Raw genomic sequence first — 13995 nt, forward strand, 5'->3', positions numbered from 1 at the left:
GCCGCAGGAATTTTTTTCCTGACCAAAAAATAAAAAAGTTCCTCGCTTACTACATTTTTCACGTTTTTTATGGTGTTAAAAAACAATCATCTGTTTTAATTTGCCTAAATAAATTATAAAAATTATACTGGTTTTTCCAGAAAAATAATATATCAATTTGAAATTTGTATGTTAACAAATAAGTGTAGCAGAGCAGGTTGAGTGAATGTATGTTTGTGTAAAACAGAGAGGTTCATTCGGCCCGTCCGCCTCGGTATCCCGCCAATTCGATTGACTTATGGCAGAGACTGTACCGTTGGAGCTTATGAAACTTGGAGGTTATGAACCGCTCTGTTTATTTGATATTTAAAAGTTGGAGTTTGTGAAATTTGGACATTGTGAAACTGTGATTATTTGAAAGTTATAGTTTTGGAGTTTATGAAGTTTGGAGGTTATGAAACGCACTGTTTATTTAATATTTTAGACGTTGGAGTTTGTGAAATTTGGACATTATGAACCTCACCCAAGTGGTATAGTTAATAGAATACGTGCGTTTTTAGTTTTTACCCATCCTCTCAGAGTTTTTTCCTCCTCACACCGTGCAAATTAACAAATTAGTTTTATTCAATTCATAATACAACATAATATAGGTTATACCATAAAATTAAATTGTCAAACAAATATATACATAACCCGTTGTTGATAGCGTATATATCATGTCTATATTATATATTTAAAATATTGCGGAGTATCTATCCCATGAATACAAAAAAATCATGTTTTCACCGATATTCAATCTTATTAATAAATATTAACTTTACATCTATACCACATTTTCTATTATTTATTCATTTGGTGTGTGGAGAGGATCCTGTACATTTACTAGGCAGTTTGTCAAATTTCAAACATTCATAAACCGTTGTATTATATTATTTTTCAGATATTAATTAATAGTTTATGACTTAACATAATGTTTTTGTCGATTCCCAACAAGTTTGGTAACCAAACTGTGTCCTTTACCAAAGGGGGTTTTTTCGCGGGAGTTAGAGATAAATATTATTTACAACGTTCCATTTCCCGTCTACGGCGCGCGGCGCCACACCAGGGGAATCCTGAATGCTGTGGCTCACAAATCGATAAAGCCAGCCAAGAAATTTCCCCGAGGGTAAAGTTATTTCTTATTTGTGATATTTTATCCGTTTTTAGTTTAGATTAACTTCTTGTGGTAAATCCATTTTTATTAAACCCCCTTTCATTGTCGTACGACTGTAAATTATTGCGTTTACAGTTTACAAGTAACTTGACAATTCACAATTTGTTTAAACGTCTTTGATGTCATTACACACAAATAAATATTAGTACGCTTTTGTGACTTATGTAAAATCCTATAACTTTCAATAAATTAAGTCACCATGAAGTTTGTACCAAAACAACCTCACTCCCTCAAATTTAGCTCAAAACATAATATTTTTAAAAAGTTTCTTTTTTAGTTGTTTTTGTAGACTATACACTGTATTATTATTAGGTTTCCGTATGCGGTTTTAAACAATAATCGGTATATTACATTTAAATTTCAATTTAAGGACAGCAATTTATACACTTGAGCTGCTAGCGTAAATAATGTTATGGGTGAGTGAATCTTTGACATGCTTTTTTCAGGTTGTTGAGTTTGTAATATGCGACAAACTATGCGATGCATATATTTCTTTATAAACAGACATGAAATTAAGAATTTCCCTACTTGTGTCTTATTCTTATAATAACATGTGTCTATATTTTCTGTCATTAGTTTCTCCATCTTTATTTTCCATAATTATTTGTAGTTTTAAACGTTGCCCCTAAAATATTTCGTAATTAGTTTCTGGCATTTTTTGAGGATTCTCGCACAACGTTTGGCAAAAAACCACATTATATAATATTAATATTAATAATATTAATAATTAATAATATTAATATAATATTAATATAATATTAATATTAATATTAATATATATATATATATATATATATTATAATTAATATATATATATAATTATAATATTAATATTATATGAAATTTAAAAATATTTTTGAAACATAAATTATTGTTACCATGTCTTAATGTTTTGCTGATCCAAATACCTATTGAAACAGTAAAAAAGTAATTGACTCCCTTATACCATAGATCAGGTAAATAAGTCTTGTATTTTGTTTGCTTAACAATTTTTTTCTTTGTCTACGCCGGTTTTTGTGAAAGCGGTCCAAACCCATGTGTTGTGGATGTACCAAGAATTAAAACCGACCCTCCCACATCTAAGTCTAAGAAAGATGGCGGTGAGTGAAGACTTGGATTGTGGCAGCTGCCGAATATTATTTAAAAGTAATGACAGATCACTGCGATGCGGTGGCATTTGTGGATTAAAATTTCATTTTAAATGCGCCAACTTACTGGTTAAAGAGTTTGATGTGATTAATAAACTTTCAAGTAGTGTTTTCTGGTACTGTGAAAAGTGCCGCCTTGACATGAGGGAAACTTGTAACGAAGATTCAACTGCCGACATGGACAAGACTCTGCTAAGAAAACTCTTTAATGTAGTGAATGGTTTAGTGACTACTAATTTGACAATTACAAGTAAATTGGACTTAGTTTTAAAGAACTATGATGAACTTCAATCTAAACTTTCACAACATAACCTAAATCAGCCATCCCAACCTCAAGACGTTAAAAAATCGACTCAATCGGTTATCACCGATGTTGTAAACGATAACGTGGGTATTAAGGACTCTATTAATTGTGTCCCAAGTTACTCAGAAATCACAATGAAGAAACCCATCCAAAAAACGGCTGTTCAGGAGAGTAGCAACATAAATAGGCCTAGGCTTCAGTCTGGTGGGTTTAAGCTTAAGCACAATGAATTAGAGCTTAAACCAACAAATAAATCAAGATTGGGTCAAAAGTCTGTTGACGACAAGCATAGCAACATTCAACACAATAGATCTGTGCGTGGAAGTAATAAGTTTATTACAGGGAGCCTGCAAAACTTCTGATAAGACTCATAACCTTAAATCTGTGGAGAGAAGTGTAGCTCTTTTTGTTTCTAGGCTGAGTCCTTCAACTGGACCAAGTGACTTAACGGACTACCTTAAAGGGCATTACCAAGAAGAGGAGTTCACCGTAGAAAAACTTAACTCTAGATATCCGGATAAGTACTCGTCGTACAAAGTGGGAGTGCCCTACAAACTAATGAACGATATCTTTACTCCAAATTTTTGCCCAAGCGATGTTTTTGTTTCAAAATTCGTGAACAAGAGATACAAGACTCCAGCTGGTAAAGCTGAACATAGTGAAAGTTTTCATAATGTTAATAGTACTGAAAACAAGGACCAGTCGGTTTTTTTAGGGTTTCCCAGTCCGAAGGGGTAGGCCTAGCTTCAGCTTTAGCAGTACAGTCGAGCCCTAGTCTAGAGGGTCAGCAGGCTAATTTAAACAAAATATCAATATTTTATAGTAATATTCAAAGTTTAATCAACAAAATTGACGAATTGGACATGCTGTTCAAGGTGCAACATTTTTCAGTATTGTGCTTTAGTGAACATTGGCTTAATAGCAGCAACTACGATATTTATAACCTTGAAGGTTATAGCCTGGGGAGCATCTTTTGTCGCTCAAGCATTATCCACGGTGGTGTGGCAATTTATATCTCCAATGTTACTGACTTCGAAGTTTTGGATACATCCTCCTTCTGTATTGAACTTCACTTTGAAATATGTGCTGTGAAGCTAATCAACTTTAAGATTATAGTATTATCCCTATACAGATCTCCTGCTGGTGACATGACAATTTTCCTGCAACAACTTGAAGCTACACTGAGTTATTTCACTAAGTTTGAAGCCAAAGTTGTTATGTGTGGTGACTTCAATGTAGATGTGCTTAAGAACGATAGTAATTGTTCACTTCTTCATAATGCGCTTCAGTTAGTCGGTTGTCGATGCACGGTCTGGGAACCTACTCGAGGACCTGCTTGCCTAGATAATGTTGTAACGAATGTGAAACAGTGTATGATTTCGGCGAATGTTGTTAAACTTCCTTTGTCAGATCATCATGTCATTCTTACTGATATGCTCTTTCCCAGTGAAGTTGACAAGAAAAAAGCAACTTGCCCTAATGTTATTGTGAGACCTATAACCTATAACAAAATGGAACTTTTCAAAGAACAGTTAGCCCTTATTAACTGGGAGAGCCTACTCTATAACAAAAATACCAATACAATTTGTACTACAATTTTTAATGTATTAATTGGTATTATGAGCTGGTGTTTCCCCAGAAGGTCGTCAAATCACTTATCTACTCCTAAGGGTAAATCAGGCATCTGGTATACCCCCCAGCTTGAAGCACAGAAGAACTACGTTATGTCCCTGTACATAATAGCAAATAATACCAAGAGTGCTACCGATCGAAGGGCTTACGTAGCAGCAAGAAACTTGTACAAGCAAGCCATTCAAAATGCCAAAAGGGCTTCTAACGAGAACTTCATAGAGTCTGCTGCCAACAAGACCAAGGCTGCATGGCAAGTGGTGAGAGATGAACTTCATGCTGCTCCGAGGGAAAGAGGTCAACCTACTGCAGAGGTCTACAGCAGGTTTCTCATGGAGGTCATCCCCCAGATACGTAATGCCATCCCTCCAGTAACCACAACGGCTGAAGATCTTCTGAGGAATAAAGTGCTAAGTGTAAAGCAGAGCTTTGTGTGGCAAAATGTTGAGCCTAGTGCAGTGTTGAAAGTGTTAACCAGCTTGAAGTCATCCAAAACCAAGGATATATATGATATGTCCAACGATCTCTTGAAATATGTTGCAGATGTTGTAATTTTGCCCTTAACTTTGCTTGTTAATTCTTGTTTGAGCGAAGGAATCTTTCCAGATGAATTGAAGTTATCCAAACTCATACCTATCTATAAATCTGGGGATGTAAAGGAGGCAGCCAGTTACAGGCCGATATCTGTGGTTCCCGTCATTGCCAAGGTTGTGGAAGTGGTAATGAAAACTCAGGTTAGTGACTACTTTGAATCCAATGGTTTAATTTCTTCTGATCAGTTTGGCTTTAGGCCTAGTATGTCAACGGCCGACGCGGTCGGGGTCCTTGCTTCCTCAGTAATTGAGGGTTTTGAGCGAGGCTTAGCCACTCGAGCTTCGTTATGTGACCTGAGCAAGGCCTTCGACTGCGTTGACCGGGACATACTATTGAAAAAACTTGAGTATTATGGGGTAGTCGGTCCTCAAATCAAAATTTTTGAATCCTATCTAACAAATAGGCGACAAAAAGTTAGTGTTAAGGGTTCAATGTCAGTCGCTACCCAGGTTGAGTACGGTATACCGCAGGGCTCGGTCCTGGGCCCATTCCTATTTTTGGTTATGGTTAACGACTTGCCTGATAATGTCTCTGCTAGTACTGTCATGTTTGCTGATGATGCGACCTTTTTTAGAAGCGAGAAAAATGTTAATGACCCTTGTTGCACCATGAATGAAGTAGTTCTTAAAGAGGCAGCTGAATGGTATGCAGCTAACAAATTTCTCCTTAACTTGAATAAGACACAGAATATAACTTTCTCTCTAGACGTAAGAGCACCGAAAGAGGCAGATGATGACAGTAGCGTTAAACTTTTAGGTGTCCATCTTGATCCTAAGTTAGTTTGGGATACTCATGTTACTAAGGTTTGTTCAAAGCTGTCCAAAGTTGTTCACATGTTGCGTCGCCTTAGATTTAGCCTACCTAGTCATTACTTAAGATCTTGTTATTTTGCTTTTTTCATAGTGTTTTGCTCTATGCTATTTTGTACTGGGGCAATAGTTCAAAAATAAGTGAAGTTTTAGTGATCCAGAAAAAGGCTGTGAGGATTTTATTTAATGTAGACCCTGATGAGCACTGTAGGCCCTTGTTCAAACAAGCCAAGATTTTAACTGTGATAAATGTATATATTTTTGTGTGTTTATGTTATGTTAAGAAGAATTTAGATAACCTCACTTTGTCAAACCAAATCCACAACCATTTCACAAGATCTAGTCATCATATTTATAGGCAACATTGTAGGTTAAGTAAAACCCTCAAGTCTTTCAATGTTCTTAGTATTAATTTGTTTAACAAACTGCCTCATAGCGCAAAAGAAGTTAGTAATAGTAAATTTGAGAGAGTTTTGTCAGATTGGTTAGTGGAAAACCCCATGTATAGTGTTAACGAGTTCTTGAAAATGACTTTCAACGATTCGATGTTACCATTCTGTGTTAAGGTCTAGGCCTATACATCTGTTTATTTTTAAGTAGGCTAAGATATTGTAAAAATGTTACTTTGCCCATTGCATGTACATGTTTAACGGCAATAAACGATTCTTATTCTTATTCTTATTCTTAAGTCCGAGACGGTAAGCACTAGGCTAGCACCACACTCTTTGATTGACAATTAATTTTTAAAACAATTTCTGTAAAATATGTTATTGTGAGATCGGTTTATATTATTATAAAATTAACCTATAACAAACCAGCGGGGAACTTGTTATACTACTGGAAACACGATGTCTCAATTCAAGATATTTATTTTTAAGTAACACTAATTGGATGTTTTTATTCGTTTTCTTACTAATTAATTATTTCCTTTTCGCGAAACAGCTTAATAAAGTCGCTGATAATCAATGGCTTTAATTTTTAAACCTCGACGATTCCTTAAAGGATTTTTCGAATAATCGTTTCTTTCCCATGATTTTTAACAAATCAAATGCACAAGAGTTAATACAAAAATTGAAAAAAAGAAGTTGTTCTAATCTCATTCCACGTGTTGTAGTGTCTAAAGTTACTAACAGAGCACTGGTTGGGAAAGTAATAATTGTTATGCCTGTGCTGAAGCGGTCTGCACTGTGGATGTGAAGTGTTGCTGACTTTTGGACTTTACATTGCACATGTCATAAAACTAAAAATATGATCAATACAAGTTTGACTATTGTTAGATATTCTTGTTGGCTTGTCTATACATTGAGACCAGTTTTTAACAAACAGTTAACGAACTGCGTTGACAGAATTAATATTCAACGAGTTTTAACAAAAATCTCTGGTTAAACAAATAATCAAATCTTTGCTCTATAGTGACAATGTTCTAAATCTTTTGAAATTAATCAAGCATCTGAATAAAAAGTAGGCTACGGTATAAGGCTGAAACATAAAATTTGTTACTACGAAAATTAAACCTGAGTTGCATTCTAAAAGTAGTATCTATAAAATGTATCATATTTATAAATCAAGTTAGGCTACTTACAAGTAGTCGCCATCGCAGTATTTGGACGTTGCCTGTTAAAGAAAACAATACATTAGATTTTTAACTACTTATCCACCTTAAGAAACTTAATAATTAAATTCCAAAAAATTACCTTTGACTTTAAAATTTTGCCAAAATCCGTTACGTGCCCACAACTCTTTCTTTTACAATTACACTTCTATAACTTACTAAAACCTTTGATATGTTATAAATAATGAAATACAATATTTAGAAAAGGTTTTTAATCATACGCTATATAAATATGGAGAAAACACACAGTAGTATAACTAATGCAAATTTTAAGCTGTTCGAGAAGTTTGGTTGGTTAGGTTAGGTTAGATGACACTGTTCTAACATTACCTAACCCAACCAAACTTCTCGAACAGCTTAAAATCTGTTTTTTGAGTAACTGGACTTAAATTAATCGTCATCTCATTGTTACGACAAAGTCAACAGTGATTCAGTACCGCGGGCCGCTGCTGGAGACGCTGGTGTTGAGCCAGATGCGACCGTGCCAGATGCGACCTGTGCCAGATGCGACCTGTGCCGGATGCGACCCGTGCCGGATGCGACCCGTGCCGGATAGTCTATAAGGAAATACCCATAAGATTTTTTTATAACACAGTATAAACGTCTATCCTTAACAATAACTTAACTTAATTACACTCTAAAACAATTAAAGCAATTGTCTGTCAAATTAATGCCCAATAAAATACTGCTACCTCAACAAAACTGCAGACTAAAAGATTTCTATGTGTATGAATGGACTTCTGATAAAATATTTCTTTAACAAGTCTGATGTGCATATTTTAATCAATGACAAAGCTATCTTAGCAGCTATAGTAACTAGAGATTCTAATGAGGCTATAGTAACTAAGGCTAATATGAGGCTCTGGCGAGTGGTACATATTACTGACACGTGTGTAGAGTTTGTTTATGGGCTGTATTGTTTATTGTTGTATATTAATATCGGTTTGACAAAACTTTGTAAAAATCCTCTATAAAACAAAGGGTCGCTAGCGGCACTCACGATACTGTACTAGCAGGGTCGCTACTGGCACGATCTTTGCTGGGTCGCATCTGGCAAGGTCGCATCCGGCACGTAATCGAGACGCTACAGCGAACCGATTATCTCTCCCAGATAGATAATAAAACCGACAACAATGCCGTCGTAAATACCTGGAAATGAGTCCTTCTATTGAGTACTATGTCATTGAAAAACTAAGTTTTTAACACTTTAATGTTCATATTAACAAGTTTTGGAGTTGTGGGCACGTAACGGATTTCGACCCAAAATTCTCCCTTTAAAATACATATTTTGTATATGTCCTTTGACTTATTGTCCAAAGTTTTGCAAACCTTCGATGAGTTATGTGTTGTTTCAAGAATCTTAATAGTGTTAAAGGAAAGGAATTTTTAATGAAACTCAAGACTTAGCTGTTAAATCTTTAGGCATTTAGCATTTCATTAAAATCATCTATGATATCACTTTTATGGCTATAGTTACATACCTTTACATATCTTGATTTTTTAAATTAACACAAAGTATTTAACAGTTAAATATAATTACTTTGACTTGAACTCTATTTTACAAAGTAAGATTGTTACGTTTAGGAAACTTTCTTGAGCTTTCAAAATCAACCTAAATTAAGGAACTTTAGCATTATATATAACTATCAGGCTAGAATATTTCTCGTGCACCCTAATGCAATAATTGTTATTCTTACGAAGTAGAAAACGGAACGAAATTACTCTAAGGTAAAACAATGCAGATAAGGTTAAGGCTATTACGCAAATGTAACGAGCATGTTTCTACTTACTGAAGTCTCCGGGGCATTCTGGGTAATGGATAATACTTGCACGAACACATCAATATACATTAAGGCCAAGTATATTTCTTAAAAGTTTCCCCTTCAATGGTCTGCTAATGAATAATATAAAAGCAATTTTGTATCGGATTAAAAATTTAAGAAGATTAAAGGAGACAGAAGGTTAAGTCTTGTTTAATCCTCGTTTAGAAAAAAACCAGGTTTGTTTTCGACAGTAATCCTCCTTGGATAAGTAATTAATTTTAATTTGGTATGCAAAATTAAAATGAATTGAAGTGAGTGAAACCATTATAGGCCCTAGTAGATGGTAAAACTAATATAGGAATATTTCTCAGCTATAGTATATCGTTTTACTATTTTTAACAATTGAAAAATTATGTACAAATGTGTACAGATTTTAGTCAGAAAATAAATTAATTTAGTTAACCCTTCTTTTGGTGGCTCCCTTTTACGTTTGTTACACTTATTATTTTGAAACGAATTGCCTTTTAAATTCTTAAAGTCAGCCAAGATTCACAAATAGTGGTGTAAATAATTTATTACGCGGGTTTAATACTACATTTTCATATTGAAAGATGAACATCTAAGATTACATAAAAATAGTTATATATCTAATATATAAAATTCTCGTGTCACAGTGTTTGTCTGCAAACTCCTCCGGAACGACTTCACCGATCGTTATGACATTTGGTGTGTAAATTCTGTAGGTATGCGAATCGGACGTAAACTATTTCCCGTTTCGAAATTCTTAAAAGGGCTCCGCCCCAGTGGCTCTGGAGTTTCCCATGTTATTCTTATGAGAAATGGAATTAATGAATCTTAACAGCTGTTTCAATTAAACAAGTTGGTTCTGTTCTATGATGTTCAATAGCATTAAAGTTACAAGGATTACCAACAGGATGCAGCACTATTATTTCTTTTACATTTATGACAACAGCTAATTTGCAACCAAAAGGTGAGTGAGCGTAGCGAACGAACTTCAACCTGGAGGCGAGTTAGCGTAGCGAACGAGCTAACCTGAAGGCAAGTGAGCGCAGCGAACGAGCTCCAACCTAAAGGGAGTGAGCGTAGCGAACGAGCTCCAACCCAAAGGTGAGTGAGCGTAGCGAACGAACTTCAACCTGGAGGCGAGTTAGCGTAGCGAACGAGCTAACCTGAAGGCAAGTGAGCGCAGCGAACGAGCTCCAACCTAAAGGTGAGTGAGCGTAGCGAACGAGCTCCAACCCAAAGGTGAGTGAGCGTAGCGAACGAACTTCAACCAGGACGTGATTGAGCGATGCGAACGAGATCATCTTGAAAATTAAACGTAACGGTACTTTCTTTCCATCGGTCTGTCTTAGGGGAAACCAATAACTTAGGCGATACGAAGTTCGCCGGGTCAGCTAGTATATATATATATAAATTGTTTATTTTCAATAAAGTATAATTGGAATACTGGATTCCATTGACGTAAAAAATGTATTTCCATGAATAGTTCGTAATTAATATTTAAAGTTGTAAAGCCACACTCTGTGTTAACTAATGTTAACCCTTAATGCCCTTTTTTGAAGAAATCGAAGTGATGTTGACCTTTGATTTGGTTAGATCCACAATTTACATCAACAATTTTCTTAAAAAACAAAAACAAAAACAAACAAAAACACATATTTATTTTAAAATGTAATGCTATTAGTTCAGAAACATAATTCTAACATTTTACTGCTACAGTTTAGCTTAGTTCGTGTTAAAAAATTCACCTCTAAGCAATTGTATAGGCCAGTTAGTACACTTTATTAACTATTAAAGATTATAGAAACAATTACAGTATACAAGTTTGCGAAGGGCTTCAACAATGTAAATTATTGTTTCAAACTCCAATACAGGAAAACCACAGGCTCATGTGGTCTCAATTGCAGGGTAGGGGAAACTAGGAACTATGTGAGTTGGATAAATAATCGTAATAGGGTCTTCCAACTACCAAGTAACCACAGCTACTAACAGTGCAAATAACTAACTAACCACAACTACCAACCTTACCGCAACAATTGAGTTGTTTGGTGGCTGGCTAATTGATGAATATACTGTATCGAGTATATTTTAGAGTTCATATACACGTAACAATTGAAAATAAACCTTTGTAAAATAATAGAGCTCTTAGATTATAACTTTAATTAAATATCATAGTTTAATATTCCAGTGATTACATTCAAAGTGAGTACCAACGTTTCAACCATTCGAATAACGCATGTCGATTCACTCGTTCACTTTCTTGACATCTGTTGAAAATTTGTTTATACTTGGTAGAATTTAAGAGGGTATAAAAGTCTTATGATAGTCTTATGACACAATAAACTATTTCAGTTTGTCCTAAACCGTATGAATTTGTCAAACGTAAAAGGTTATTTTATTTGTTTTTTTACAGTGAAAGCATTATTAGTGAAGATATTCATTGTATTTAAAAGTTTGAAATCCTCATTAAAGATGTTTTCTGTAAAAAGGTATCGAATTTCAAAATAGATTTGACTTAATCAAGTCGATCATAAATTGAGTTTTTCAAGATATGGTAGAAACGTGAACGTTTTATATTATTCTGCTATTGCATTACAAAATAAATCACCCAACTAATTTGATTACATGCACATTTTTACATCGGTCGTTTCTGTAATTAGAAGTATTTTAAATCTCGATTACATTAAATTCTCTAAAATTATATTTTTTATGATACTTTGTAATTTCTCATCTTGATTTAGGGTAAATCACAAATATAAATATATTTTCACTATAATAAATGAACTAATTATGAATTATGGTTTGGAAAATTAATGAGTTGGACAAATAAAACGTAAATTAATATCCGTTAATTATGTATAATACGTGACAAACATAACTCCATTCAACAAAAATTCTCAGAGCATGGAGATAAAGATTTAGAGAAAAAAATTTGTATTTTCAAAGATTTTGGCCGAAATAGCGAATTTAAAGTGTACAAATTAAACTAAACTCTCCACGCAAGCAGAGAGACCTGAGCTCGACAAAGATGGATCACCCTTTTAGCAGTTGGTAATTGAATACTTTGCCTCTCAGAAAAAACGTTGACAATGTATAAGAAAGGTAAACAAATTTTGTTCTACACTTGAACCCTTCTGTGAAGTGGTAACTTTAATGTATGAAATTATTAATATAATATAAATAATATTATAAAATATAATATAAAATGATCTTCCATAATTGAAAAATTATGGATTGCGGAAAATTGTGGAAAATCTGAAGCCAATTTATTGTTAGTTCTGTCCGGTGCACTGTAGGTGTAGTGTTTTATTTATAATTTGTTTCTTGCTATTTCAGACATTTTAAACCTCGTTCAACCGAACAAAACTATTTAATCATATACAACAACTCGTCCCTAGTTATATAACCAAATAGTGAAGCACAAATTATTAAATTAACCCCTAAAGTAATAGAAGCAAAATGTCTTCGACACTAGCGACCATTGTCGCCAGACACGAACTAGACACTATTAACAACTGTAATCTATAAAATTAAAATTTATTTTACATCCTGCTTTTGCTTACACCGAAGAATCACTCTTTCACCAAAACAGGTTCAACAATTTTGCATTGTTAAAAAAATAAAATGTTGAGTTTTTGTCGCTGAATTGAACATTATTTTACCGATACTCTAATTACAATTAAGCAACCATCACTTCCTGTACACTATGAGGAATGAATTAGTATTTTTTCCTTGCACAGCTCAACCATAAATTATACACAACTATCAATACATCCGTAAACTCCCCTTCAATAATCAAGCCTGAGCAAATTCCTTGATTAACATTTCATACTAACTAAATGGAACCGCCATTGCAGTTAGTGTAGGAATGCAAGCGTGTAAAGTGCACATATGTATGGTAATCATTCCGCTAAGTATTCCACCCCCTTGCCCCCCCCCCCTTGTATTGTACACCACAATATTGATCTCCACTGTTGTACCCCAGGCACCTCTCTGTTACAAGTTACTTCCGGTCCCCAACTAGTTAATTGACATCCACAGCTTCCTTTGGTAGAGAATAGTTAGTGATTTTACTGTTTGATGACTGGATTACCAAACGGAATCATTTTCAAATATTGACGTTGACCTTTGAAGAATATTTTTCATATCTTGCATGCATTATAATAGTTTTTGTACAGAAAATAACCATAGGTACCCTGATAATGATGACAGGAGTTAAGTTCACGACACTACGTTCACTATTACTTCCAACCAGACTACAAATGAAGGGTTTACCCTCTTATTCAAGCCAAACCTCGAATCCGATCAGAATCGAGAGGTTCCTAGAGGATGAATAGGATTGATAATACAATCACGTCCCGAGGGATCATATCTCTCTCCCTCCCCTTCTCTGCAAATTTCTCTTACGCACACTTATTACTCTCCCACTTTCATATCACAGCCTGTCATAGGACCCGCAATAATTTTCATATCGTAGGAAATTATTACACCAATATGAGTTTCAATTTGGGTAAATCATTGAATACTTCTTCGCCGTTTGGAAATTTCGAAATATGCTCAGCGTGATTATTTTAATATAGCCTAGTAGAAGAAAAGAATACGATAACTTTATGAAAAATAACAGTTCATTTCAAGTGAAAATTCATAAATGTGTAAGAATAGAGCGCCGTACAACTATGGGTCGGCTAAATGAATGCTGTACCCATTTTGCATCTAGTTTATGAAGGCGCTTTGGGATCAACAGTTTCTAAACTTGTATACTTTTGAAACGTTTATGCAAATGTTGAAAGATATTGAATTCAAAGTATAACAATGTATGGTTATTAAAAGTTTATATTACTTTATTGTAGGCTACTCTTTATAATTTTTACTACGAGATACAATTAACAATAATTATTGAATAAGATTACGAACCCACAA

General features: G+C 34.3%; 1 protein-coding gene across 2 annotated transcripts in view; it reads right to left on the minus strand.

The window, feature by feature from the left end:
• The window catches only part of LOC129002063 (uncharacterized), a 103726-nt gene that overhangs the window by 62927 nt on the left and 26804 nt on the right, over positions 1 to 13995 (minus strand). Inside the window, exon 2 of one of the 2 annotated variants that reach the window (XM_054429573.1) lies at positions 7259 to 7290. The exons of the other annotated variant lie outside the window; for it this stretch is intronic. Within the exon in view, the coding sequence (XP_054285548.1) occupies positions 7259 to 7290 (32 nt within the window). The remainder of the gene's footprint in view (positions 1 to 7258; positions 7291 to 13995) is intronic. 2 annotated transcript variants of the gene reach the window in all.

This window comes from Macrosteles quadrilineatus, unplaced genomic scaffold, assembly GCF_028750875.1.
Source record: "Macrosteles quadrilineatus isolate MER2022 unplaced genomic scaffold, UCM_ALF_1.0 Scaffold_9__3_contigs__length_116548681, whole genome shotgun sequence".
Taxonomy (NCBI): Eukaryota; Metazoa; Arthropoda; class Insecta; order Hemiptera; family Cicadellidae; genus Macrosteles; species Macrosteles quadrilineatus.